The sequence below is a fragment of the Gorilla gorilla genome, chromosome 9 (assembly GCF_029281585.2).
Source record: "Gorilla gorilla gorilla isolate KB3781 chromosome 9, NHGRI_mGorGor1-v2.1_pri, whole genome shotgun sequence".
NCBI classification, from domain to species: Eukaryota; Metazoa; Chordata; class Mammalia; order Primates; family Hominidae; genus Gorilla; species Gorilla gorilla.
Window position 1 is genome coordinate 100,744,778 of NC_073233.2, and position 27,450 is coordinate 100,772,227.

A 27,450-nucleotide genomic window follows, 5' to 3' on the forward strand; every position below is an offset into this window, starting at 1 on the left:
ATCTATTTAGCAAAAGCTTTGTGTACGTATATGAATGTTTTATATACATTGTTAAATATTAAAAAACTAAACATTCCTTAATAAAAGAAAGCAGTTTTTTCCACATTGTCCTTTTTCAAGGTTATTTAATTCTTTCAGCACATGCATTTGCAATGGACATATATGTGTACGGTGTGCATCACCTGCATATGTTATGTTAGCAGGAACATATACTTGCTTTGGTCCCCTAGTTGTTTCTTCTGCGGTTCAACATTCATTGCTCTCTATGTGCCAGGGTCTGTGCTCAGTATTGGGGTTCAAAGATAATAAGACACAGTTCCTTTACCTAAAAGGTACATTAATCTACTGGGAGAGGGGATATGCATATAACTAATGATAATGCAAAAAATAGAGGCAAAAATAACATTAACGGAACACAGAGGAGGAAATAACTGAGGAAATTAAGAAAGCTGTTCCAGAGGAGACCCTGCAAAGCATATGTAGGATTTTGACAAGAGAAAGAGGTAAGAGAACATTCGGAGAAGAGGGCAAAGCACAAATGCAGACCAGGGAAGGAGATGTGTGGGGGGCCTTCAGGCAGCACTGGGGTAGACAGTACAGGATGGAAGTGGAGCTGGAGATGACACTGGAAGGGGGGGTTGGGACCAGATTGCAAAGGACTAGAATGCCATTCTCAAAAGTTTTTGCTTCTGTTTATAGGAAGTTGAAAGTCAGTTACTGTCTGAGAAGCTGGGGCAAGCCTGGATCCAGAATTTTAGAAACTTAACACTGGTTAAGTTTAGAGGACAGGGTATCAACTCTGCTGCAGTTTGCAATTAGGAGTCCCTTAAGGCAGTTTTGGCAAGAGGGAATGAGAGCCTCACCTGGCCACAAGACATTCAAGAGATATCTCAGAGGCAGAGTCAAAACAACCCAGCATTCCAATTTATGTGAGAGAGGAAGTTAGAAGGTGACATGCAGAAAAGTAAACCTCTAAACTACTATGTCCAGTTCAAATAATTCTTCACCAAGTTGCTAAGCTTCCAGAGTTAGGGGTCATGTCTTTGGGACTCCACTTACTCTCAACTCAATGCCTAGAGTAGTCAAGCAGACAGGTGGCACTTGGCAAGTCCTTATTAAATGGAAGTGTCATAGCCTGTGTCTCCTGCAAGAAAGACAGAAACCTTCCACTTCTCAAAAGAAACAAAACACTGTCTTTTAAGAATAAGGCCATGGCAAAGGAATGCAGTGACATAGTCAAGAACCCAAGCTTTGTTGATCATTTTTCTTCAAAGGATAATTCTTACAGTTTAAATAAGAGCGTGAGTTAATCACCAAGCCTGGGTCATAAAGACTGAAATCTAAACATACTTGTGGTATTTCAAGCACTGATGAATACGTATTAATAAAGCCAGGAGAAAGTGTTGGCTCAAAACCAACTTATTAGATAGCCTGCAGCATGGGATTGAGAAACTAACTGCAACAGGACAAGAAGGAACCTAAACAGGGATTGAAATGTTCTAGATCTTGATGAGGGCAGTGGATCCATGAAGATAGACATTTGTCAGAATGTATGAGGTAGAGACTTAAAATGTACTAATGTTATGATATGTAAATTATGACACCTCAATAAAGTTGATATAAAAATTAGAGATTAGAACCCACATTAAAAGTGTTACTAAAATATGATTGTTGAAATTGCTTCAGATTATTTCTTCTCAAGATACCTGCTCCTTTGAAGTTTAAATCCCTTTGTAAAAACCAGTTTACCGCAACTTAGTGCAACCCACATTTTTTGTGTGCCACCTGCAGGCTAGATCCCATGCAGGCAATGAGAGACATAGGAGTGAATGTCAGAGACAAGACCCTGCAGAGAAGTCAGGGCAGCTGCCAGCACAAGACACCAAACCAGGCAGAACATAGCTCTTTCTGGTTCCTTAAGTTTAGGGATCCTGATCTTAGGAGGAGGAGAGAAAATACTTTTTAAAGACCAGGTCAAAAACAGCTCAGTGTATATGCTGTGTTGGTGACTCTTGCCATTTGGTTTCAGTGCTGATTTTAACACCTTTAGCAATCTCAGATTTAAAGCTAAGTTATTCTGGCACCAGGTACGTTAGATCCCCAGGGATGATCTTATCACTGGGGGTTATTTCTCACTGAAGTGTGAGGACCTGTATAACTGTAAGCTGTATGTGTGAATTCTGAGCATTTAACCGAATGGTATGAATCTGCTGTGTTAAGTTTTCCTTCCATCCTGAAGATTCTAATAGCTTGTCATGATCCAGCTGAATGTGGATTTTTCCTTTGTTGATTCTGGCCCACTTAGGCCCAGGTCCAGCAACTTAATGAGCAGTTGCAGGGAGCATCCATTGGAAATAGAAATGAAACCAACTCCCTTTATTTAACTTGGAAAGGAGTCATAGTGCTGGAAAATAATCTTAGACCTCAACTGACCAGGGTTCTGCCACTCTAGAAATGCAGACCCAGGGAAACGAAGTGACTTGCCCAAGGACACTTGTGTAGTTTGGGCAGGCTGTGGCCTAGAGGTAAAGTCCCCTGTCTTCCAGTACTAGACCACATTGCCTTCATTTTAATGCATTTTAAACTGACTTTCATGTACAGTCCCATGTCCAAAAAGTCCAACTTTCCATTTGGCCCATTGAGAGGAACATGGACTCCATTTATAAACCTTCCGAGAGGCAGAATATAGATGTCTTTCACAACCCATTCCTGAATTTCACAGCCTTCCCTACTAGGAATTTTTATGTGCTATTTTCTTCCTCCTATCCAACTCCACAAATTGCCACTACCTATTACTTTCTTTGAGCAAAAGGGATTTTAATCATTCTCCTTTTCCTTGATTTCAATTCTCTGAAGGCCTGTCTGCTCCATTTGCCACAAATAACATGCAGAAACCTCACTTGCAATGAAAGTCACACTTCTCTTGGTAGCCTGGCATTTCAGCATTTAAAGAAGCTAAGTATCTCCATCCTCATTAAATTAGGCTCAAATTGGAGAAGAGAATTACATAGTTAAAAACACAGAGGCAAAATGATGGATTAATGTTATACCTTAATGTAACACATCATGACATGCAGTAGGCGCATTAGACCAATTAGCAAGCAAGTCTTCTGCTTGGGTTCATCATTTCTGCTGTGTATGTAGAAAGGGATAGCAATTTGAAGGATGGCATTTATCAAATCCCTTTGGATAAAAAGTGTCCACTTTAGCAACATGACCTGCATTCATTATAAAGATGGCACCCCATTGCCCAGGAACATGGCAAAGACCCAAATGCTATCCCAAAAATACTATTTCCAAGTTGGCGACTATGCTTCTGACTTTATTTCTAAAACTTATTGAAATCCATTGCAATTGTGTCTAAATTGGAGGTTTAATATGCTTCAAAAATATATCCTGCTCTTTTCTTGAGAGGTAGCAAATCCTAAGTGATGCCATTTAGCAGGTTTTTTGTCCTGGGTCTCCCCCACCCCTTTCTGGTTTTGCTTCCTTATCAGTCTGATTGGTAACAGAAAGAAGAGAGGAACAATATATCTTCCAGTTCCTCCTGGTGTGAATGCCCAAGATATTGTCAGAAGGAAAATGTATGAGGAGGTGGGGGGAGTGTGGGTCAGCAACTTGCAGGGGGAAGGGATGGTTTTCTGCTATGGTAAAGCAGAAAAACCCTGTCATGGAGTTAAAATTAACAGAATCTGCCCGGAGGGGAGCCATGGTCTTTGTGTGGCTGATTAATGTGAGTCCTGTAAACGCAGCACTCCAACAACAGGGCTAGTCAGCTGAGCAGGAAGCTTGGAGAATGCAGAATCTCCTGCCTAGGGGATCAGAGCCCAGCTGAGTGCCTCTAAACAGGGCTGAAGAGAAAGCTGCAGGCCTGGAACAGAGGTGATAGAATTAGATTTCAGCTATGTGTCTCAGTGAAGGAAACACAGGCAGCCATTAAAAGCACCTTCCCTTCTGGCCTTGCTGCTGCGGAGAGCGGCAGCGTGCAAATCCAGCCCCTACCTCTCCTCACTCATCTGTTCACAGCACTATGGCCTTCAGAACAGTGTGTCAGAAATTACCTTCTTCCATAACTGATCTTCAGGCCTGAAGAGGAAAAATTTCCAAGCATAGATCTCCTGAAATCCCTAAGGAGACTGGGCAAAGAGCCTAAGGAAAACAGGACTTTGTGTGTTGTTCCTCATGCCTACCTAAAAATGCTGGTTGCACCAGGCAAGTCCTTGGTTAATGCATCAGTGAAATGGATTTTGTAGTTCCCAGCACATGCACTAATGGAAGTCCCTGCATGAATTTCATGCCTGCACTTCTTGTTGGCAAGAGCAGCGTACCATATGCTGGAGGTGGAAGTTAATTCTGTAGGGTATGTGTGTGATTTGAAAACCTGTGTGCTGTATTTATGTCAATCGCTGATGTGTTTCCATAAATGCATTTTTGTGACTTTGAGAGGCATCCTGAGACCACTGAATCAGTCAAGGCAGCTTCCGGGGCACACAACCTATTCTGATACCCAGACAGGGCCATTGTTTTCCAGGTGCAAGCTTGATCACCTATGCAACCCGTGTGTGTATTCACCTCAGGAATTCATGTTGAAGAATTTAATCTTGCAGCCACTCCAACAGTAGCCAGAAAGCACCCCTAAATGTCTGCTCTGAAGCCTTATTTCAAGGAGACAGCAAGAGAAGAGGAAAGCTTTCTTATTTTTAATCCCAGCATCAATAAAATCACAGGTTGATGTGCATACATCACAGGGCAGTTGTTTTGAAAAAGAAATAAAAGTAAATGATGAAACTTTGGAAAAAATGGACTCTCTGGAATGGAACCAAGAACAAGCTCTCAGTGTTGACCTTTTGGTTAAAGCCACATAATGCAATTTATGTCATCCCTCAAGATATATGATTTTATTGGTTTGCTGGGAATTTGGGCTTAAGGGAAATTGTACATTTGGAAAGTAAAATGTTTAGCTCTTATTATTGCCAAATGAGGTGTTATAATAAGAAAAAAAATGTCTAGGCCCTCCCCTCTAAGAGCTTATATTCTAAGGTTCCACAGTTCTCAAAAGACATTTTCAGATGGTTGTCGTAACTAAAGACCCCTGACTAATGACCGTCTTCATTAAGGGTATTTAGGATCAGAATGGTGCTTTTTCAGCCCACAAAGCTGTTACAATTTACTTCTTATAAATCCTAACAAACAACTAAAGTGAACATGAGTTTTCTAAACTGTTTTGAAGTGCTGAAATCCTCTAATGAAACCAGTTAAATCAATATTCAGAAGTAGAAGTCAATCCAACCTTTATTCAATAATTAATTGGTTGTTAATAGACATTTCCTAGTTTATATGTTTTAGCTTTAGTACATAGTAACATAAAATGGTATTTTGGTAACTAGGTACATTTCTTGAAATCGTAGAGCAGGAGAGCACCCTTGGACTAGATCCTCTCCCTTCCTTGATGGAGTACTCCAGGCTCACTGACCCTTGGATTTCTTTTTTTCCCTCTATAATCCCTTACGACCTCATTCATTTGCATGGCTTTGCATGACATCCGTACACCAATGACACTCAAATTTATGGCTCCAGCTTGGCCCTCTCCTCTGAACTGCAGCCTCTTCTATCTAACTTCCTGCTTGACATCTGCACTTGAATATCAAATGCACAGCTCACACTTAATCGGTCCGGAATAGGGCTTCTGGTCTTTCATTCAAAACCTAGTCTTTCTGCAGCCCTCCCCATCTCAGCTAATGACAACCCCCTCTTTCCAATTGCTCAGGCCAAAACCTAAGGGTCATTCTAGAAGCCTCTGTTTCTCTCACATCCTATATCCTGCCAGCTCCACAATCAGAAAACACTCTCGCGACCTCCAAGTTCAGAATACATCCAGGAACCCTTCATTTCTCACCACCTGGGTGCTTAGAATAGATGTGGAATCTGACCCCTTTTCACTACTTCCGACACCATCTCCCTTGTTCGGGCCACCAAGATCACGTGCTTATGTTGCTGTAGGAGGCTGCTGACTGGTCTCCCTCCTTCCTCTCTGGCTGCCCTTCCATCTGTTCAGGAGCAGAAGCCAGAGGGATCCTGTTAAAATCTACCTCACACCTCATGACTCCCATCTCACAGCTCACCAGTGGCTTCCCCCTCACCACCACTACAGCCCCACTATAATGTAAAATCTCTTCAAGAAATATTGGACTTGCCCATTGCTAGACCCTCAAGCCCCTAGAAAGTGCCTGGTAGATTCTAAATACATCTGTGTTGAAGTAATTAATTAATTAATTGGTTTTGGTTGGCTTCTATTTCTCTTTCTGTGCCACATCTCTACCCCTGCATCTATTAGCCTCTGAGAGTTTTTCTTAAAGATTTGTGGGGGGCGAGTTGTATATTAAGAATATCCAACTATTTCTGATATTTGTTGCCAGTATTTTCCCAGTTTCTTTGCCTTTTAATTTCATTGTCTTTTTTTTCCCATAAACTGAAATTTACATTTTTGTAGAGCCACAGCTGTCTGTTTCTGTAATAACTATTTTTCTTGTTGTGGCCCTTCCAAAGTCTGCAAAGCTGTAACATTCTAGCGCAGATCATCTGGCCATGTTCTTGCCCACTCATGTTCCTGTGTCTCTCCCACAGGCATCAACAGGAAGGTCGTGTACTCCCTGGCAGACTCAGCTGGTGGGGTCTTCTCCATTGACAGCTCATCTGGCATCATCATCCTGGAGCAGCCGCTGGACCGCGAGCAGCAGTCTTCGTACAACATCAGTGTGCGGGCCACTGACCAGAGTCCTGGACAGTCCCTGTCCTCTCTCACTACTGTCACCATCACCGTTCTGGACATTAACGACAACCCCCCTGTGTTTGAGAGGAGGGACTACCTGGTGACGGTGCCCGAGGACACCTCCCCTGGCACCCAAGTCCTTGCTGTTTTTGCCACCAGCAAAGATATTGGCACAAATGCTGAGATCACTTATCTCATCCGGTCTGGGAATGAACAAGGGAAATTTAAGATCAACCCCAAGACAGGTGGGTAAATAGCACTGTACTTAGAATGCAGAGCTTCAGCTTGGCATGGTGGCTCATACCTGTAAACCTAGCACTTTGGGAGGCCGAGGCAGGAAGATCGAGTGAGTCCAGGAGTTCAGGACTAGCCTGGACAACAGAGTGAGACCCTGTCTCTACAAAAATTTAAAAAAATATATTAGCCAAGCATGGTGGTATGCACCTGTGGTCCCTGCTGCTTGGAACGCTGAGATGGGAGAATTACTTGAGCCCAGGAGCTAGAGGCTCTAGTGAGCCACATTCCTGCCATTGCACTGCAGCCTGGCAGCAGGGGAAGACCGTGTCCAAAAAAAATAATAATAGTAAGAATGCAGGACTTCACTATATCCTGCTTCTCCCCCAAAACACTCTGCCAGCCCTTCTTGGTGGACTCTTTTTCCTCCTCCTACCTCCTTCACAGAGGAAACAAATCTGTTAGCAGGGCCCACATTCAGACCACAGAGTGCCCTCCAGCTTCTAAAGATGGCTCCTGCTAAATTTTAAGCTCCTTGTTGTGGGCTTACTTAGCAAATATCTGACCCCCAGGTTGGCTCCAGGATTTCTAGGTGGGAGGGCTCAGGGGCAGCAATGTAGTTTCTCAATGGAGAGAGGAAATAGTATTTGTATTCTAAGAACAAGAATTTGTTTGATTTTCTCTCTTTTCTGTTTGATGTTGTTGGGTTTTTTAAACTTAAGTCATATGTGCACATGTTGGAAAATGTTCATGGGAATGAGCCTCCATGTGCAACTGTCCACACTTGGACTACCACTCTTTCATCACCTGCATAGGCAGACACTGATAAGTGATCTGCATGGTGATATGCAGCCTTCTCAACCCAGCACCCCAAGTAGACTCCATCAGTGAGCTGGAACTGGTGCTCTGTTTGAACCCAGTTCACAATTCCTGGTCAGAACACTCATTTCTCACCACATCCTTTTCCAACTCTGGGTAACATGTAGCATCACCTAGGGAATAAAAAGGTGCTTCGAAATAAAGCAACAGAATAAGAGAGAACCGTGAGGCTTTCTCTTCACCAGCCAGTTAATAAGTATTAGAGGTGCTTCAGGCAAATAAAGGTCATAATTCTAGAAAACAAGCTTGGATATTCTTTGAAGACTAAACATCCTCATCCTTGTATTTTCATAGACTGTATGGATTTCTATCCCAAAGCCCTTTGGCGAATATTCTCACTTATTTCCCAATTCCCCTATGAATAGTCAAGGCAGTTCCCATTTTGCAGAGAACAAAGGTGAGTCTCTCACCTTCCAGCCTTTGCACATAGTTCCCTCATCACTCAAGGAGTATGCACCTGTTGAACAAGGTGGCAAAGGAGGTCCATTTTCCTTTGGGTAGTCCAGTAAATATAAACAAGAAATCATTATAATTAGCAATGTTTATTTAACATGGCAAATATACCAGGCTCTTATTAAGTAAAAAACAGAATTTCAGAGAAGTTAAATAATTTACCGCAGTGTCCACTGTTAATAAGTGGTTTATCCAACATTCGAACTCAGATCTTTCTGACTCTAGAATGCGTACTCTAATATAATATAATATAATATAATATAATATAACACTGCTATACTGTAGGGATACCAAAAATGTAAGAAATACAGTCCTGGCCCGTGGTAAGTATTGGAAGGTGAAAATATTGATGGAGGAATTGCATCACAGTCTCTCCTGGCAGTAACTGTTTATTAAGGTCATTATCTCAAATAAAATGTATGGGGGTTTCCCTCATTTAAATATGTGTTGTCCCTAGCCTGTCTAGTTATGGCCATTGTATATAAACACCATGGGGAAATGGCTAAGTACTATTTCAATTTAGCACTAGTTAGCAAGACTGGGATGCAAAATAAGCACTAGGGGTGGTAAGTTCCAGAAAACTTAATTATGGGGAGAAAGAGGCTCTTGTTACAGGTATGATTTCTGTGTTTTGCCTTAGGTAGAAGGAGCCTATTGGCAGTCTTAGCAACTAGAGAAGTTGCCTGTCTGGAAATGTGAATGGTCATGACCTTCTCACCAGTCCTCATGATTGTTTACTAGGTGGGAGGAAAATAAATGCCCTTGCGAAGTGTTCTGCAGGCAATACAATGACTGCAGAATGCAGGATTGGGTTACCTCCCCAGAAAGGGCTAGGATGGGAAGGATATAGCACCAACACCCAGCTAGCTGCTTTCACATGTTCTACTTATTTAAGCAATTCTGTGACATGGACATTATCATCTCTATTCTGTAGTTGCGGGCACTAAACTCAATACGTGGCTGCTGGGCTGTTTGATTTCCAGGTAGTTCCTTTTCCATTCTGTCACTATACCTTGAGATTTCTGAGATCTTTGCCCTCTTTGTGCCACAATTGTTTTAGATAAGTGCGTTTTAACTTGGCAAGGCACCTTTGTGGTTAATTCAATTCGGTGAACTCAGCGAGTATTTACTTGCTGACAAGAATGGGGTCATATCATCACATCCCCACATCTCAGCTCATTCTTGGTCTTCCTCTGTCCACCTGAGGAATCAGAAGACACCTATCAGGGATGCTTGTTTCTGTTCCTACTCGTTAGTTGTGTGAGAGTGAAGATGCCAGAGATTTTCAAGCTGCCTGAGAGATGTTCATAAACTGTTACAGAAACATGTAAAGACTTTTCATTTCTTCAGTGTTATGTTTGATGGATAGCTATGCTCTCACTGACAGCATTAATCAGACGTCTGTAATACTTTCAGTAAGGCATTAAATAAACAAATTCCTGAATGTTTAAATTCTTGGCTGGAGAGGATGTTAGAAATATTACCATGATTATAGAATTGCTGACCAGTGTTTTTTCCTAATCAAATATAAAGCTCCCCATTTTTCTTCAAAGGGGGTATTTCTGTCTCTGAAGTCCTGGACTATGAATTATGCAAAAGGTTTTACCTGGTAGTGGAAGCCAAAGATGGGGGCACCCCCGCTCTCAGCGCTGTCGCCACTGTCAACATCAACCTCACGGATGTTAATGACAACCCTCCCAAGTTTAGCCAAGATGTCTACAGTGCGGTTATCAGTGAAGACGCCTTGGTGGGAGACTCTGTCATTTTGGTAGGTACCTGGGGTTGGGGATGGTTCTAGATGTCTGGGACTAGTCATCCACAATAAAGTGAAGAAGAAAGCAAAGTCTGTCTTGGGTTTTCTTCACACTTCCCCCTTTCAGTGTCCATTTGTCCCCAAGAATGGGAGCCATCTTTCTATGGCTCCTTCTGTAATTTGTATATTAGGAAGAGTCTGATAGATTAATTTATATCAAGGTGTTAGTGATTGATAATCACTTATTTCCCAGGAGCATATCTTTTTTGAGAAAATAAAACAGACCATGGGATGAATTTTTAATGATGGCCCCCTACGTAGACGTGAACTTATATGACAGGTTATTAGGTGGCTAGGAGGAATATATTCTTTTTTTCTTTTTTTTTGAGATCTGTTGCACAGCATGATAAATATAGTTAATAGTGGTATATTGTACATTTCAAAACGGCTAAGAGTAAGTTTCAAATGTTCTTACCACAAAAAATCCTAGGTTTTTGAGATGGTTCATGTGTTAATTAGCTTGATTTAATTATTCCACATTGTATTCATAAATCATAACATCACTTTGTACCCCATAAATATATGCAACTACGATTTGTCAATTTACAATTTAAAATTATTAGATTGCTGAGGATCAAATAAAATCCCTGTCCCCCTTTCCCCCTACACACACAGACACACAGAGTTGGGCAGCTACAATTTGGAGCAAACCTAAGATTGACTGGCCACTCTTAAAGGAGACTTTTCCAGGAGGAACTTTTTCTAACAGTAAGAACAAGCCATGTATCCTGAGAACACAGATTCTGTTAGACCGCAAATTACATTTTGGAACAATGAGTCCCCTCCTCACCATCTTTCCCCATCCCTTGGCTGGCAGGTCCCTTCCATCCAAGTCATCTCATTGCAGGATGAGGGTGGAGCCGCTCTCTGCTGGAGGACAGTGCATTTCTTATACATCAGAAGTGCACCCCTCAGGCCCACTCTGCTTCCTGGAAAGTAAATGACTGTTTCCATACATATAAATTTCAACATCATCAACCTGGAGCAATAGACAGAGGGGTGGTATATTTGCTGTGTGGGAAGGGGAACTTTCTTGGCTTTCTTAACATGGAAATGCATAGACCTAGAGAATCCCTCACTCAATGGCAGAGACCATTACTTGCAGGATTGGGAAGAAATCAAAGCATTCCTGTCCATTAGCTTTGGGCTCTAACCATACTGTCTCAAACCCTGAGGAAAATCAGGCCTAACAGGCATCAGGCTGTGGGCAGGTAAAAAATTAACATAAAAATAAAATGGCAGCTGCGGGCCTGGTGCCACCCTCCTTCAGCTGATTAATCACCTCTTCTGCTGGGGACGTGGTCACTAACATTAGAGAGCAGAGCTCCCAAGAAATCTGTCACAGCTGCACCCATTTAAATAGACCTGGGACCCTAAGAATCAACCTTTGCTGTCTTAGGTCATGTCTTTTCTTTGTTTTGCTTGTTTTCCATGAAGCTAATAGCAGAAGATGTAGACAGCCAGCCCAATGGACAGATTCATTTTTCCATTGTGAATGGCGATCGGGACAATGAATTTACTGTGGATCCTGTCTTGGGGCTTGTGAAAGTTAAGAAGAAATTGGACCGGGAACGGGTAAGCTAGTTTAGGACAGTTTCCTTCCCATCCACGTCCACCCCTTTCCTAGAATCAGGGGCACAAGCTCCAGGGGTGTAAATAGGAAGGTTCTCCATTCTAAGTAATGAGAGTAAATAAGGATGGGCTAAAATGCAGCATGAAATATTAGGGTTAGACCTTTGATAGAATTTTCTACCTATAATAGATGCTGGTTATGGAGGTTTTAAAGAAAAGATAAATATGTATCTTTCTAGGTGGTTTGAATTTTAGCCTTTCCTAGAGCAAAGGGACAGAAAAATACTTTCAGGGTGTTGGGACCCTGTGGTCCTGACTTTATGAGCAACTTTAGCCCTTGGTGAGCAGGTACAAAAAGATCACCTGAAGGCATCTAGGTCAGAAAAAATAGTCCAAAAAATTTCTCTGTCCAAGATTAAGTGAAGTTTCTAAACATTGTCTTTCTTGACCAAAAAATATGCATCTTCAAAGGGAAATTAAATATGGAAAAGGATGACATGGCAGTGATGCTGAAAAGCAGATAGACTCTACTGGGTGATACATGCTCATAACCCCAGAAATATTAACATTGATAAATGAGACAGATCAGCGGTGACAACTATTGCATTGAGCAAAGGTCCAGAGCCTGGGTCCTAACCAGGGTGGTTTTGTCCCCCAGGGACGTTTGGCAACGTTTGGAGACATTTTTGGCTGTCATAACTGGGCAGCGGGTGATACTGCCTCCTACTTGACAGAAGTCAGGGTTGCTGTTAAACATCCTAAAATGCACAGGTCAGCCCCCAACAACAAAGAATTATCCAAACCCAAATGTCAGTGGTGCCAAGAATCACCCGGTCTGGAAAATCAAACTAAAGATGGTTGATCTTTAACAAAGCACAGCCTGTAGCTCCAGTTCCTCTGTGTGTGCACAGAAGGAAGGAAGCGCTACACCTCTTTACTGTCACCTCTTTGTACCTTGGCAGGTGTCTGGATACTCTCTGCTTGTCCAGGCAGTAGACAGTGGCATTCCTGCAATGTCATCAACTGCAACTGTCAACATTGATATTTCTGATGTGAATGACAACAGCCCGGTGTTTACACCTGCCAACTATACTGCTGTGATTCAGGTGAGAAAATCTTGCCTGCCAAGCACTTGTCCCTTTGCATTCAGCTTTCTTCCTCTGCTGTGGTTTACTCATTGTGGTTTATTGCTACTATTACTTAATGTCATCTCATCCCTTCATAGGGCAGGTATGAAAAAGAACCTAGTTCTTCTACCACAGATGATTAATAAATGTGAGTAAGAGCTATTGAGGAGTGGATTTTTTTCAACTGTCAGGTGCTTTATGCACACTGTCTCTCCCCACAACAACACTGTGAAGAGGGATGGTGGATTGGTCCCCACTTTATAATGGAAAGAGCTAAGGATCTGTGAGGTTAAGTAATTCACCAAAGATCATGCAGCTGGTAAGTGGCAGAGTCAGGATTTGAACTCGGGGCTGTCTTCTGCAAAAGAATTTTCTTTCCCCAGTGGCAGGCTACCTTTAAGCAACTTTATGCTATTCTGACAGATGACAGAGATTGATACGCATTGTCTCATCAGTCAAAGACAGATTGGGCATCAGGATAGAGCTGGTACTCATTAAAATTAATCTTCCATAAGCAATTTGTTTAACACTTTAAATCCACCTGCTCTTTAAAATCAGACTGCAGGATAGAGTAACTTACTGCTGGTATTCTGCTATAAGAGAGAGTGACTCTTCTTCCCATCTATTTTTTATTCCACGGGCACAGTGCTAGGTACTGAGCGTCCTCTACTTCTCAGTATTTATAGGAGCTGAAAGCCCAACTTTAGGAGGATCAGGAAATCTAGCCCAGGAAAAATGTCAGTGTAGAGGACTTAGAGAAGACAGAGTAATATGCATGACTTGGAGGGCCACAGGTATTCTAGAGAATTAGTTCTTGCCTGATCCAGTTTGGCCTCAGAATCACCCCAAAGGAGTCCCAGGGCTTTGTGGGTGGAAGGTGAAATGTGAGTGGGCCAGGTCTTGAGGGTCCCCTTTGGAACAACATTCAAGAATTTGAGCCTGACCATCCATAGCTGGCCTCCTCAGACCCCAGGGCCACTGAGCTGTCCAGCAATCAGACTGGGAGGCAGCCTTAAAGGAAGCAGCTGTCTGCTGGTTCCCACCCCTTTGTCAGCGAAATCTGATTCCTTCCCTGGTGGTGTTTTGGTTTTCTCCTCCTCTCTGATGCTTTTTCCAGCAGCTCTGCATTCTCACCACACTCCTGCTTCCCCAGAGCTTCGCCCAGAATCCACACCTTCCTCCATTTCTCTTTCTCTCAGCTCACTCTTCTCCATGACTGTTGCTCACGAGGGTGCTCTCTGCCCTCATGGCCTCTGTTTGCTAACCCCAAAACAAAGTGGGTTTCTCCTACTCAACATTCAGTTTTATGACACGCATCGATCAGCTTGACAGACTGTTTTCAAATGTGCAACAGGAGGTCAATAGTGAAAGCACGGAGAGGCTCAGCCCATGAGTGATGGTGGGGCCCCTATCCACAAGGCGGGCATGTCTATGTTACCTTACACCCTCCTTCTCAGATGCTGACCCTGAGGGCCACATTCTCTCTCTCCCTCTCTTCTATGCAGGAAGCGGCCTTTAGAGAGTAAGCAAACAAATCGGTCAGTGTGAAATAGTAAATATATGTGGGGCTATGGTGGTCCCACGACTGATTCCAGAGGGAGACACTGTCTAGTTTTTGATGACCAAAAGGACACTTGTGAAAAGGAGCAAAATAAGAGGTCTATGCAGTCCTTTTCTCTTTCTTCTTCAAAAAATATGCCTCCTTTTTCCCAACCCTGAATGACTTTCTTATTTCCACACATGGTTTTCATAAGACTAATTCAGCACATAAAACTTGACTGGGCCTGCCCTCCAAACTGTAGTGTATCATCATCTCCATCTCTGCAACCCAAACTTGTTTAATCCTTAGGTCGATGGCATCAGGAGGCCTGAGCTGATACAACTGATTTCAGGCCCAAGCTGTGGTATTGCTGAAGTCTAAACAGAGTAGGGGAAAGGACAGCAATGCCTGAGCTGCAGAGGATTTAATTTGCCGTTTTCAACGTGAGGATAACCTTTGACCCAAGAAGGAGCTTTGCATTCCCATTTGGGGAAAAAAGCAGAGAAGTTCTGCAAAATAATGGTTATGTAATAGAATCAGGACTTCCAAGAATTCTGACAAAATTAAGGATTCCTGTTCTGTTCATTGTCAAATGGAGGAATGTTTTACCCCGATTCGCTTCCCTAAAGGAACATGGCAAAACCGTGTTCTAGAGAATGAGGTAAGGTATAAAGCCCCATTTTCCACCAGGAATATGCCTTTGTATATTGACTAGGAAGTTGCCAGGATGTCCCCCCAAAAAATCCAATGCTGTGACATTGTATCTAGTGTTGGGCCTCAGCATAATTGTGTTGTGACATGTGTGTGTGAGGAAGTGCCTCCCCATCCCAGTGGAGCTCTTCAGGTCAGCTCGGGCATTGCCAGCTAACCCAGGACAAGGTGCACCCAGCACCATGCTTGGAACCTGTAAACCCATGCAGCTCCAAGTCCTTGTGTTCACACCAGTAGAGGATTGTCCCATAGGTGGTTGTGGGAAGCAGCCAAAGATAAGGAACATGACACTTAGAGACACCAACATGTTTTCAGAAGACAAGGTAATGTCACAGGGAATCCCTTCTGCTGAAAGCCCTGTTTTCTAGCTCAGCACTCTCAGCCTGAAATGATGGTATTTTTGATTTGTTTTGTTTTGTTTTAATGAATGTGAAGAGAAGTGTAATTTTTATCTTCGTTTTTACTATATACTCTTTTATGCAGGAAAATAAGCCAGTGGGCACCAGCATCTTGCAGCTGGTGGTGACAGACAGAGACTCCTTTCACAATGGGCCTCCCTTTTCATTCTCTATTTTGTCGGGAAATGAAGAGGAGGAGTTTGTGTTGGACCCTCATGGGATCTTGCGGTCGGCTGTGGTCTTCCAGCACACAGAGTCTCTGGAATACGTGTTATGTGTCCAGGTATGACATCGCACTCTGTCTCCGTCGCACTGTCTTTCTTTCTCATGCTTGTTTCTGTCCCCTTTGGTGGATTTTTTTCTTTGCTGAGTAAGTCAACATAATTCATTACCATGCGGGAATGTTCCCCCTTTTAATCTCAAATTCAATTTCACACCAATAAAAGCTGCCTCTGTGTGTGAAACTGAACAGGAAGTAAGGGAAGCATCATTGTTCAGGAAGGACATTCCTGTAGAGTATGCCCAACAGATGGTCACTGGGCTTAAATCTGCATTCTAAAAACTCCTGCTGCTTTATGCTATTACCCATCACATTACCCCACTTGGGGCAGCTACCAATCCCTGTCATAAGGGGATTTAGCCATTTCATGCCTCTGCTTGATAGGCCTTCCCCAGTGAGGCAGGAGGGGACCAAGGACTCAGCTGGCAGTGGCCCCCAGCATGTCAGTTCCTCATGTTCATTGGCCTGTGTGATGTAAAATGGGCCAAAGAGGCAAACGTGGCAGGTATGCAGAGTATAGAAGGAGCAGGAAATGAGAGGGCCTCCAAAAGTTCCCATGTATGATTTCTGCAAATACCAAGATTTGGATCCCATCAGGGAAACTGAGTGACTTTTTCTATCCACTGTTGCCTACAGAGGGCAACCTAGACTCATTATTAATGGTGACAATAATAGCAGTAGTAATTATTGTATTGGTGTAGCATTGGCTTAAATATACATTGTCTCTTTGGATAAATTACACCTTACTTTACTCCACGAAACCTTCTAAATTAATGACTGCCAGCTCCAAGCACATCAATGAACTCTTCAATTGCCATCCGCTCCTCCAACAATATTGTGTAAATAATTTTATATCACAGGGTAGTACTCAAGGCAAGAAGAGCTTTTCAGTGCCTTCTCACAGAAACTAGGACAGTTTGCCTATCCTCTCCGGATATGGAGCAGATTTCACATCTCAGGTTTTAGAATCTTTGTAAAAGGCTCCCTCCCCCAGTCCGTTGTATTAAACTACCACTGAGTCCTGCGTTTTCTTCCTTTCTTCAGTCACATTCCCATTGCCACTGCCTCACTGTATTCTGCACAGCCCCTTCATCATGCTACTGTGGCAGGAGCCTCCTGGGTGCTTCCTCTGGCTTCAGCTTCATTCTCTTCTGACCCAGCTCTTCACCCCTCCCATATTAATCATTCCACTTAGAGTACATCATTTCCCGTAGTCAGGGACCAGCAAACTACAGCCCTTAGACCAAATCCTGCCTTCAGCCTGTTTTTAGCATTGAAGTTTTACTGGCACACAGCCTCCTTCATTCAGGTATGCTCCGTGACTGCTTCCTTGCATAGGACAGCCTGGCATGGTTGTGATAAAGGCTGTAAAACCCACAAAGCTGAAAATATTTATTATCCAGTGCTTTACAGAAAATGATTGCTGATCCCTGCCCTAAAGTAAAACTATCTGTTGGTTTTCTAGTGTTTGAAAACTTAGGCCCTGCAGGCTGAATTCTGCCCCAGACTTTCAGATTTTGAATTTCAGGACCTTTTGACAGGCAGCACTCTCCAGTCCTTCTCTGGCCACAGGTCCATTCCTCTCTCACCTTATACCCAGCAGCTTCATGCCTTTCTTTCATCTTTCTGGCCTCTGACATGTGAACGGGCAACCTCTGGCCTATAAAGTCTAAACTTGTCACTCTCCTTTGAAGCACTCCACAGTTTGACTTCAAGTTCAGTCTAATCTGCTAAAGTTATATCCTTCTCCATGAATTTTACATTCCAGCATCTCTTGTTCACATCATCCATCAAATAAAGCATGTGATGATGGCAATAATAAAAATAACAACAGATGGACACAGTGGCTCACACCTGTAATCCCAGTACTTTGGTAGGCCAAGGCAGGAGGATTGCTTGTGCTCAAGAGTTCAAGACCAGCCTTGGCAACATAGTGAGGCCTCATCTCTACAAAAACAAAAACAAAAAAAAGTAGCCTGGTGTGGTGGTGCACACCTATATTCCCAGCTACTCAGGAGGCTGAGGTGGGAGGATCACTTGAGCTCAGGAGGTTGAGGCTGCATTGAGCTGTGATTGTACCACCACTGCACTCCAGCCTAGGTGGCAGGACGAGACCATGCCTCTAAATAAACAAAACAAATAAACAAATAAAAATAACAATCACATGAAACATCAAGTACTAAGTGTGTCTATGGATTACCCTTGGGTTTAGTGCTTTGCAATGACTCTCTTTTAATCCCCACAATAGAAGGACCCTGTGAAGTTGATGCTGCTATTTTACTCATATTAAAAATACAAAAACTGAGGCTTAGAGAAGTTAACTAACATACTCAAAGCCAGATATGTAGTGGGTGACAGAGACAAGATTCAAACTCAGGTCTGTGTGATGCCCAGGCACCGGCTCTTTCACTGGCTTCCACATACAAGGACACATCTCTCCCCAGATCCCACCTGGTCTGCAGGGTTCACTGCAGCTCCACATCTTCAGATAACTGCTCCATAAACCCAGCCCATGGGAATCTGCCCTTCTCCTGAAGCTCTGTACTACTGAATACCTCCATCTTGCATGTGATGGGTGTTCAGTAAAGACCTGTTGCCAGAGTGGATGTTCTGTTCATTCTTACACATGGAAGGAAGAGAAAAAGGGTTTTTATCAAGCTACTTAGCTTTTCTTTTCAGTGTATTATATTTTATTTGAAACCTTACCATGATATAATTCCCACTTAAATTATGTCATTTCTTAAATATGCAGAAAGGTGCTATCTGGTTCCAGTCAAAAGGAAATAATCCAACAGAAAACAGAAATTTCTCCTCCAAGTGGAAAGACCACTTTATGAGGTTTCCCCTGTGGTTGCTGCATACAATTAAAACAAGCTCAGCCTGTTGTGGGCATGTTGAGTCTTGTAGCCCTCTGTCCTCCTTCTCTATTCACCCCAGCCAGCTTTATTGTGTTGATACATTTTATTGTCCATAACAGAGTGTACATATGGGGATAGAAGGTGATAAATCACTCCTCTTACTTAAACGCACATCCTCAGCATTTTTCAGAATAGTGGCAAGGAATGAAGGAAGAAGCAAACGTGAAGGTACAGACGTCTTCTATCTGCGGGTTTTTAAAAACTTACTATGATTAGTTTTCTTCCTTTGTTGCCTTTTCACCTCTTGGTTGTTTTAGGCAAAGGATTCAGGCAAACCCCAGCAAGTTTCTCACACTTACATCCGCGTGCGAGTCATTGAGGAAAGCACCCACAAGCCCACAGCCATTCCCCTGGAAATTTTCATTGTCACCATGGAGGATGACTTTCCTGGTGGGGTCATTGGGAAGATTCATGCCACAGATCAAGACATGTATGACGTGCTCACGTTTGCCCTGAAATCGGAGCAGAAAAGCTTATTTAAAGTGAACAGTCACGATGGGAAAATCATCGCCCTGGGAGGCCTGGACAGCGGCAAGTATGTCCTGAATGTGTCTGTGAGTGATGGTCGCTTCCAGGTACCCATTGATGTGGTCGTGCATGTGGAGCAGTTGGTGCATGAGATGCTGCAGAACACTGTCACCATCCGCTTTGAAAATGTGTCCCCTGAGGACTTCGTGGGGCTGCACATGCATGGGTTCCGGCGCACCCTGCGGAATGCAGTCCTCACCCAGAAGCAGGACAGCCTGCGCATCATCAGCATCCAGCCCGTGGCAGGCACCAACCAGCTGGACATGCTGTTTGCGGTGGAGATGCACAGCAGCGAGTTCTACAAGCCAGCCTACCTGATCCAGAAGCTGTCCAATGCTAGAAGACACCTGGAGAATATCATGCGCATCTCAGCCATCTTGGAGAAGAACTGCTCAGGGCTGGACTGTCAGGAACAGCATTGTGAGCAAGGCTTGTCACTCGATTCCCACGCGCTCATGACCTACAGCACAGCTCGCATCAGCTTTGTATGTCCGCGTTTCTACAGGAACGTGCGTTGCACCTGCAATGGTGAGTGCAGTTTTGAGTGTTCCCTCTCAACTCCTGAGATTGTAGGAGTAGAATGAGTTACCATTCCAGCATGCCTGCATTCAATCATTTGTTCAACTAAATATTAAATGATCAATTACTGTGTGCCCAAAAGCCATGATAGATGCTGGGGCTGCAGGAGGTACAGTCCCATGTAGCTGTGCCTAAGTGAGCAGCACGGACAGACAAACAGACGAGCCTATTTTATACATATTGTCAAGAAACATACAAAGTCCTGTGGAGGACCCAGCCGATAGGGATTTCCCCAAAGGGAGTATCCTCTAGGTAGAGATAAGGGTCAAGTAGGAATCAGGGTAGGGGAGGGAGATCCTTCTAGGCAAGGGGCAGCTTGCATGAGGAAGGCTTAGGGGCATAAGAGGAACCTACACTGGGGATGGAAAGAGCTTTCCTCTGGCTGCAATAAGCAGGGCTGGGATGTGAAATAAGGCTTGAGAGCAGGCCCAGTCATCACACAAGGGCCGTTAGCCAAGATGAAGAGTTTGGAAATTATCCCAAGGCAGTGAGAGCCATTGGCTGATGAGAAGCGAAGAAATGGCAGGATCAGATTTGTCTTTCACAGAGGGTGTGCTGATTGCAGAGGGGAATGGATTAGAGGAGGCCAGGCCAGAGGCAGGGAAACAAGTCAGGAAGCTGTTGCCAAGGGTAAGGGCAGTTCGATTTGCTTCAGTGAGAAACAGAGGCCAGATGTCCAGGAGCACAGTCAAGGGATGGATTCAGCCCTCAGAGTGGCAGGGAAGGAATGGTTCATGTTTGTTGATGTAACTGGAGTCACTGAACTTTGACCTTTACTAGTCAAAGCCATAGCTGCACAGAGTCACATGCCCGTAGTGATCGATGAGAAGCATTGCCCTCTCTCTCTTTTCCTCCGTCTGACATGTGGAGCCATAAATTCACTGCCCCCTTCTAAGAAAATTGCAGCCAGAGTTTTTCTAGCCAGTATGAATTTGGTCCAAAGGGACCATGGCCAGAGGGAGGCCATTTGTAAAACATCCTTTAGGTAATTGGGGACAGGCAGAGCCCCGGCCTCTTCCCTTGCAGAAAGTTCTTGGTTGCAGTTTGGAGAATGAGCTCATCACAGGGAGGCCCTAGGGGTCATAACTCCCTCTGAGAGACACTTTGACAGGCTCCAAGCAGCCCATCAGTGTGCCAGCTGCTCTCTGTGGTATCCAGTGAATTCTGTTTGTGATTGCATCAGGTAGAAGCAGGGATGTCCAGACTTGTTTAATATGTAAATTAGCTGCAAAGTAACTCAAAGCATGCATGCTAGGTGAAATGCATTTCCGGCAGATGTCACCAACATGCAGAATTTATGAATGCCAGCTGTCTGGGCCTTATCTAGATTTCCTTTGTTGGCAAACTGATACACCAAAGCTCTGCTAGGGTCTGTATGCGGTGATTCACACCAGGGTTCAAAACGGGTTCAGGACAGGACAGGGTAGACCCTGAAGAAGAAACTATACCAGCTAATTAATCCTTGTACTCTGAGAACTCATTTATTTCTGAAAAAAATCTGTGAAGGCAGCAATGTCCTAGGCACTAAAGATTCAAAGCAAAAAAGATACAGTTACTGCCCTTAGGAGCTGACAATTGTAAAGTCAGCTTGCAAGCACCTACTTGCTGTAACAGTGCTACAGTAAATGCTAGGGCATGGAAGGGACAGAATCCCTCCTATGGTCAAAGGAAAGTGTCTGCAGTATCTGTACACAGAGACCACCAATGTGCTAGGTCTTCAGGGATGACTTCATCAAGAAGAGACTGGGGTGGGAGCAGGGAGCAGACTGAATAATTCTTTAAAAGAAGGATTTAGAGGAGTGGTTTTGATGGAGATAGAGGGGTTGCTCTTGATTTTACATAAGACACTAATGTCTTAAATGCAATATGTTTCAAAGTGATGTTTCGGCCCTGTTCTCTAGTCTCCATAAACCTTTCTACTCCCAGTAAATTTAGAATGCCAGAAGGTTTTGTGAGTCAGGCCCCAGCCATCCCAAGAGGAGGCCTTCTGGGTTTGAAAAGCCAGCATTTGCTCAAGAAGAGCTTTGTGCAGAGTCAGGCCAAGCTCTCAGCCTTTTCTCACCTTCAAGTCACTCTTATAATTAAGCTATAAAATGAAATTCTAGATTTTAGTGGTAAAGGAGCTCCAAAGGTCATCTAGCCCAGCCCTATCTTCAGCAGGTGATATATGATAATCTTTGTTTTATAGATGTGGTAGCTTTGTGCCTTGCCCAGGGCCATACAGCTGATGAGAGTAGCATACTGATTCAAGAAAGGGCCCTCTTGGGCCCCTACTTTATTATCTGCATCTTAAGAACACGGACTCTTCCTTTTTAAATGTGAATCATAACCTCAGTGCTATGTACTATATAAGAATCCTCAAATATAGTCATGCATGGCATAACAATGTTTCATCAACAAGGGACCATATATATAGTGGTAGTCCCATACGATTATAATACCATATTTTTATTATGCCTTTTCTATGTTTAGATTTGTTTAGATATAAAAATACTTACCATTGTGTTACGATTGCTTACAGTGTTCAGTACAGTAGCATGCTGTACACGCCTGTAGCCTAGGAGCCATAGGCTGTACCATATAGCCTGGGTGCATAGTACGCTGTGCTATCTAGGTTTGTGTAAGCGCACTCTGTGATGTTTGCACAATGACGAAATAGCCCAACAATGCATTTCACAGAATATATCCCCATTATTAAGCAATTCATGACCGTAATGTGATTTTCCTAGCAGAATGATCGCCAGCCTCACAATACAATCCCAGTAAGGCAGAAGTTCTCTCAGACTCCTGTGTGCATGGGGCTTACTAAATGCCCATTGCTGAGCCACACACTTAGATATGGACAGTTTGGGTGGAGCCTAGGATTCCACACATGTAGCCTGGATGACTCTAATGTTACTGGTCAGGAAACCAAACTTTGAGGAATCACACAGCAAGATAAAGAGGAAAGCGTTTCCTCCAGGGGCAGGAGCAGGCTCTTTGTTTTAATAGCAATAGCTTTCTCACTTCTAGAATTATCTTTCAAATAAAAATACAACCATGAATTGTCAAGGTAAGCGTTAGGCATTTTTAGGCATTTTCTTGTTTATTGGAAAGGAAAAATAATTGAATTCAATAAATGCCCCTCCCCCCAAACACACATACACAGACGTGCACCCACAGGTGCACACACTCACATGCAATTAGTATTGGCTGCTCTTCTGTTTACTCTAGGAGGTCGGCAGATTCATTAGATGGACTTTCCCACCACTTGGTGGAATAATTAGCATGATAAATAGAGGTAACTGTCCACTCTGGGCTGTGTAGTAATGTATAGACAAATTTGGCCTCAATATTCTATCCTCCTCCCAACTTCCAGCTCATCTTTTTCTCATACAGAGTGTTTTTGGTCCAATTATCATCATTAGCATCTTGAACCAAAATGCTGAGTTGTTTTAACAAAATGAAAGCAGACTTGAATTTTGGTGCCAAATAAGCTTATTGGACTCCAGCTACCAACAAGCATCGTGTCTGAACAAACTTCAAGAGATACAAAGGTCTGATGTTGTGAGGTGGTTCCTGGTGAACTTCAGAGGTGCAATGAACATTATCACTTCAGTAAGAAAGACTGACACCAACTTAAATGAATTGAGGATGATAGATGTCCTCGAGCCCGTATAGGAGATGTGCAAGAGGAAGGGGTGTCACGGCAGCCCAAGGGGCCTTGTTGATTGTCCATTTTTGAAAAATTGCATTCAAAAATCTAATACATAAATATATCAAAAAGGACACACTTGTCCAGTTGGATGGACTGCCAGTGAGACCATCAGAGTTTACAACCAGTGTGTTTATGGGTGTGGTGGAAGAAGTGGATGCCTGATTTGTCAAGTCTTTATTAAGAAATGGAATATAGAATGGAACCTAGTGCTCCAAATGAAATGGATGGAGTGTTTGCCATGGGCGAAGCCCTGTGATGTACAGAAATGAGTCAGACACCAGCCATGCGCTCAACCAGTGGGGGATGGCAATGTCATAGGGTTCGCTCAGCATATAAAGAGGAATCACTGGAGGTGGTGCTGCCTGAGCAAGGTCTGAAAGGATGCCTGGAATTATCTAGGTGACCAGGATAGGGGATTCCAAACCAAAGGGCATGAGAGCCAAGGCATGGAGGTAAGAACTGGTGTGTAATTCAGTGCATGGGTCAAGGTACGGACAGAGAGAACAGATAATGTTTATCAAGCCATGACCAGTTCGCATGCTGTTTTTCACATACATGTAATTGCATTTAACTCTTACTATAATCCTAAAGAGTAGGTCTCATTAACTTTTTTCAAAAATTAAGGAAACCAAAACTTGGAAAGGTCAATTGACTCACTCAGAATCACAGAGCTATAGAGCTAGTCAATGACAGAGCCAGGATTCATCCTTGACTCTCTTATTCAAAGCATTTTTTAACCACAGCAGCTTACCACTTCTGCACAGATTTGAAAGAAACTCAGAAGTTTCCTAATCCAAACTCCCACCCACAGCAGACATCCTATTTTCTATATTCCTGGCATAGTAATTCAGCCAAAGTTTGAGCACCAGTACTGGGAGCTCACAAGGCAGCGCTGAGGTGATCTTCTGCCTTATAGCACACCAGGACCTCTCTCCTTGTCACATCATCTAGCTGTATCCCTCAGAGCCACGCAGACCCAACCTGGCTAACCCTGCTTCTACAAGCTGCCCTCTGGATAACTAAGGATAATTGTTATGACCCTTTGAATCCTCTTCCTAGCCAAACACAAGAAGTTCCTTTGCTCCTTGGCTGTAAACAAATATGTGCTGTAAAAAGTTATAGATGGTGTTATTGGGGCACGGAGGAAGCATAAAGGAGGGAGTTATCAGCTCTACTTGGAGGAGTACAAGAAAGACATTGGAAGCAATGAAGCATGTCGTAATAGGTCTTTACCAGGTAGAGGATGCATTTTAAGCATCCTTTTGTTTACTTATTCTCTTGGCAGTTAATTGAATACTGTTTTGCACCAGGCCCTGGGTGGGGTGCTGGAGATACAGTGGTGAAAGAGGCTGATGTGATCCCCATTCCCATGGAGAATGAAACAGCATCATGCATTGGGCAAATGACAGAGAGCTCAGCGGGGTGGATGGTAAGAAGTCAGGACAGTCCTTTGGAGGGATAAGGTAGGATAGGTAAAGCAGGCCTGCTGACAGGTGGCCACTGCACTTCTAATAAGCACCGTAAAATGAAATGATGACGGCTTCTGTGAGGTAGTCAGACACTTAAAACATGTTCGTGATGTGTTTTTATATAGCACAGAAGAATCTGAAATTGGGTTTGCACTTTGGCTGGGGTTTGTTAATGCTAATTTTCTGAGGAGAGAGCCAATCCCAGTGGCTCTGAGTAACCCTCAGTGTTGTCTATTAATCTTAACAGGTTAACTCCCTACAAACTGGGAAGTTTCTATTTTTCATTCATAAGAAATACACCTCGGCGGATCCCTCATCTCCAGTATGCATGAGTCCCACATTGCCAGGAGAGGTGTAGAGGTCCCCATCCTGGTGGTGATACCAGCTTCTCAGTGTATGTGTATTCCTTTCTATAGTCCACCCATACACAGCTGCCCCAGAGAGGAGGTCTTGAATGAAATTGCACTTGGCCTTTAGTGAAATCATACAGAAAATATGGCTGAGTCAAGCAAACACCATCTGGAGGATTCTCTGCTTCCGAGAGAACCATAAGAAATGACTTCAAAGTTGAGACTTCCGTTTTTTAAAACTTCTCACAGGCCATGAATTAAGAAGGGAGCTTATTGACTTATGTGGCATTTGCCAGGACATGGCATGTGGGTAAAGCACGTGAATTCAGGGCATGGGATGTTTACCATTAGTTATTGGATTATTCAATGTATGAGGCAGCAACATAAATCAAGAGGTTGAATCAGCTTAAAGTGGCAGCATAATAATCACAGCTAGATACTGATATATTGGCTAAAAGCAGAGACTTAATCCAGGGGGCTGCGGGAATGCTGGGGAGATAGGAGAGGAGAGTCATAAATATGGTAGCGAAACCTTATAAAACCTCCAGAGGATCACCCTTCTCCTCCCTGCATGTTCCAAAGCTTTGATGCTGCTGCTCAAGTGAATTGCCTGTTGTCACCTCTAAGGAAAGTGACCTAAATTTCCACCTGAGCAAAAAATCAGAAGGTGGAAAACCTTTCAGGGAATGGTCACATGGTGTGCGTGTTTCTCCTGGTGGACAAGGTGCATGAAGAAACACCTGCACCTGAGATGGAGAAGGTGGTGATGGGGTCAACACAGGTGCATGTTCCTGTGACGCGGATGAGTAACAAGCCCCAGGCTTTATTCTGTGCCTACAGTGCACACAGAATTTCATATTTCCTATCACCTGCTGCAGACTTACAAATCATGAATCTGACCAAAAAAGGACAACAAGGGAAAAGTTACACCTGAGTTCAGGTCTCTGCCATGTTGCTGGGTCAAATTAGTGTTTCTGGTTTTGAGACCCTGTAGTAATTTGTTTTTATAATAAATGTTTTTCTTTACAAGTTGCTTTCACATACACTAGCCCATTTCATTCTCACAGCACTATAAAGAATCATTATCTTAATTTTTCAGAAAAGGAAATCGAGACCTAGAAAAGACAAGTGAGTAGTTTAAGGCCACACAGTGACTAAATTAAAAAAATTAGCCAGGGCCAAAATCCAGGTCTGCATCTATGTCAATACAGTATCGTTTACTTATCTTACTACCCCACCTTCCCAAGAGAAACTGGGAATGGGGAACAGAGCTTACTCCGCCGTCTTTGTGACAGGAGCTAAACACATCTGATCCTGCCCTGCCATACCATAAATGGCGTCAGTTGGTTTGATGAAGTGGGACCCTTCCCCCTTCATGCTTACTGTGGTACCAAATTGATGGATGTCGGAGATGCAGAGCGTGTCAGCTTATGAGCCCACATCCCCCAAGCTGTCACCAAACACAGCACAAGTTAATTAAAGCTGCATTACTTCATGATAGCTAATAAGATAAACTTTCTCCCAGAAGCCAGAAGGAGTTGATACTGCCTTCTCTTAACTGGTACTCTGAAGCCAATGGAGCAGTGTTTGCCACCAGAGAGGGGGTCTTTAAGGCTCTTAACAATAACAGGTGTATACACTTCCTGAAAAGGAGACGACAGAAACATGTGATTTCTAAAAGCGAGTTAACCCTTCAGCATCCATTTAAAGCTTACTAGCTTCTATTTAGATAAAGAATTTAGGGCTTTGGCTGGAAAGAGGGTTGCTATCCCCAGAAAAGTGTTTCCTAGACCCAGACATGGGTATATCTGAGACCAAGGGGACACATAACATTGTTCAGGGTTGGCATACAAAGGTTAAGTCTCTCTGACAATATATATTTCATAAAGGGCTTAATTTTTTACAATAGTTCATAGAGAGGAAAGAACTGCAATGTGGCATATGGGTGTTATTTCCTTTTGAGGAATCTGTTTTTCAAAAACTAAAAGTTTTTGCTAGGCATACACTGCAGTTTGCACACATGATCACATCTGTCCCCTGCTAAGGAGGATGTTACATTTACACTGGCCTGCAGATCCTAATCTGCCTTCATACTTCCTTGAGCCACAAGAGAGTGGGCCCATGAGCAGAGCA

At 43.4% G+C, this 27,450-nt stretch overlaps 1 protein-coding gene across 5 annotated transcripts in view; it reads left to right on the forward strand.

Annotated features, from left to right (window-relative positions):
- The window catches only part of FAT3 (FAT atypical cadherin 3), a 676,861-nt gene that overhangs the window by 605,361 nt on the left and 44,050 nt on the right, over positions 1–27,450 (forward strand). For all 5 annotated transcript variants that reach the window (XM_055356052.2, XM_055356051.2, XM_055356056.2 and 2 more), the window contains 6 exons: positions 6,625–7,014; positions 9,889–10,103; positions 11,586–11,723; positions 12,683–12,826; positions 15,582–15,779; positions 18,952–19,750. In XM_055356052.2, coding sequence (XP_055212027.2) covers positions 6,625–7,014; positions 9,889–10,103; positions 11,586–11,723; positions 12,683–12,826; positions 15,582–15,779; positions 18,952–19,750 — 1,884 coding nt within the window. The remainder of the gene's footprint in view (positions 1–6,624; positions 7,015–9,888; positions 10,104–11,585; positions 11,724–12,682; positions 12,827–15,581; positions 15,780–18,951; positions 19,751–27,450) is intronic.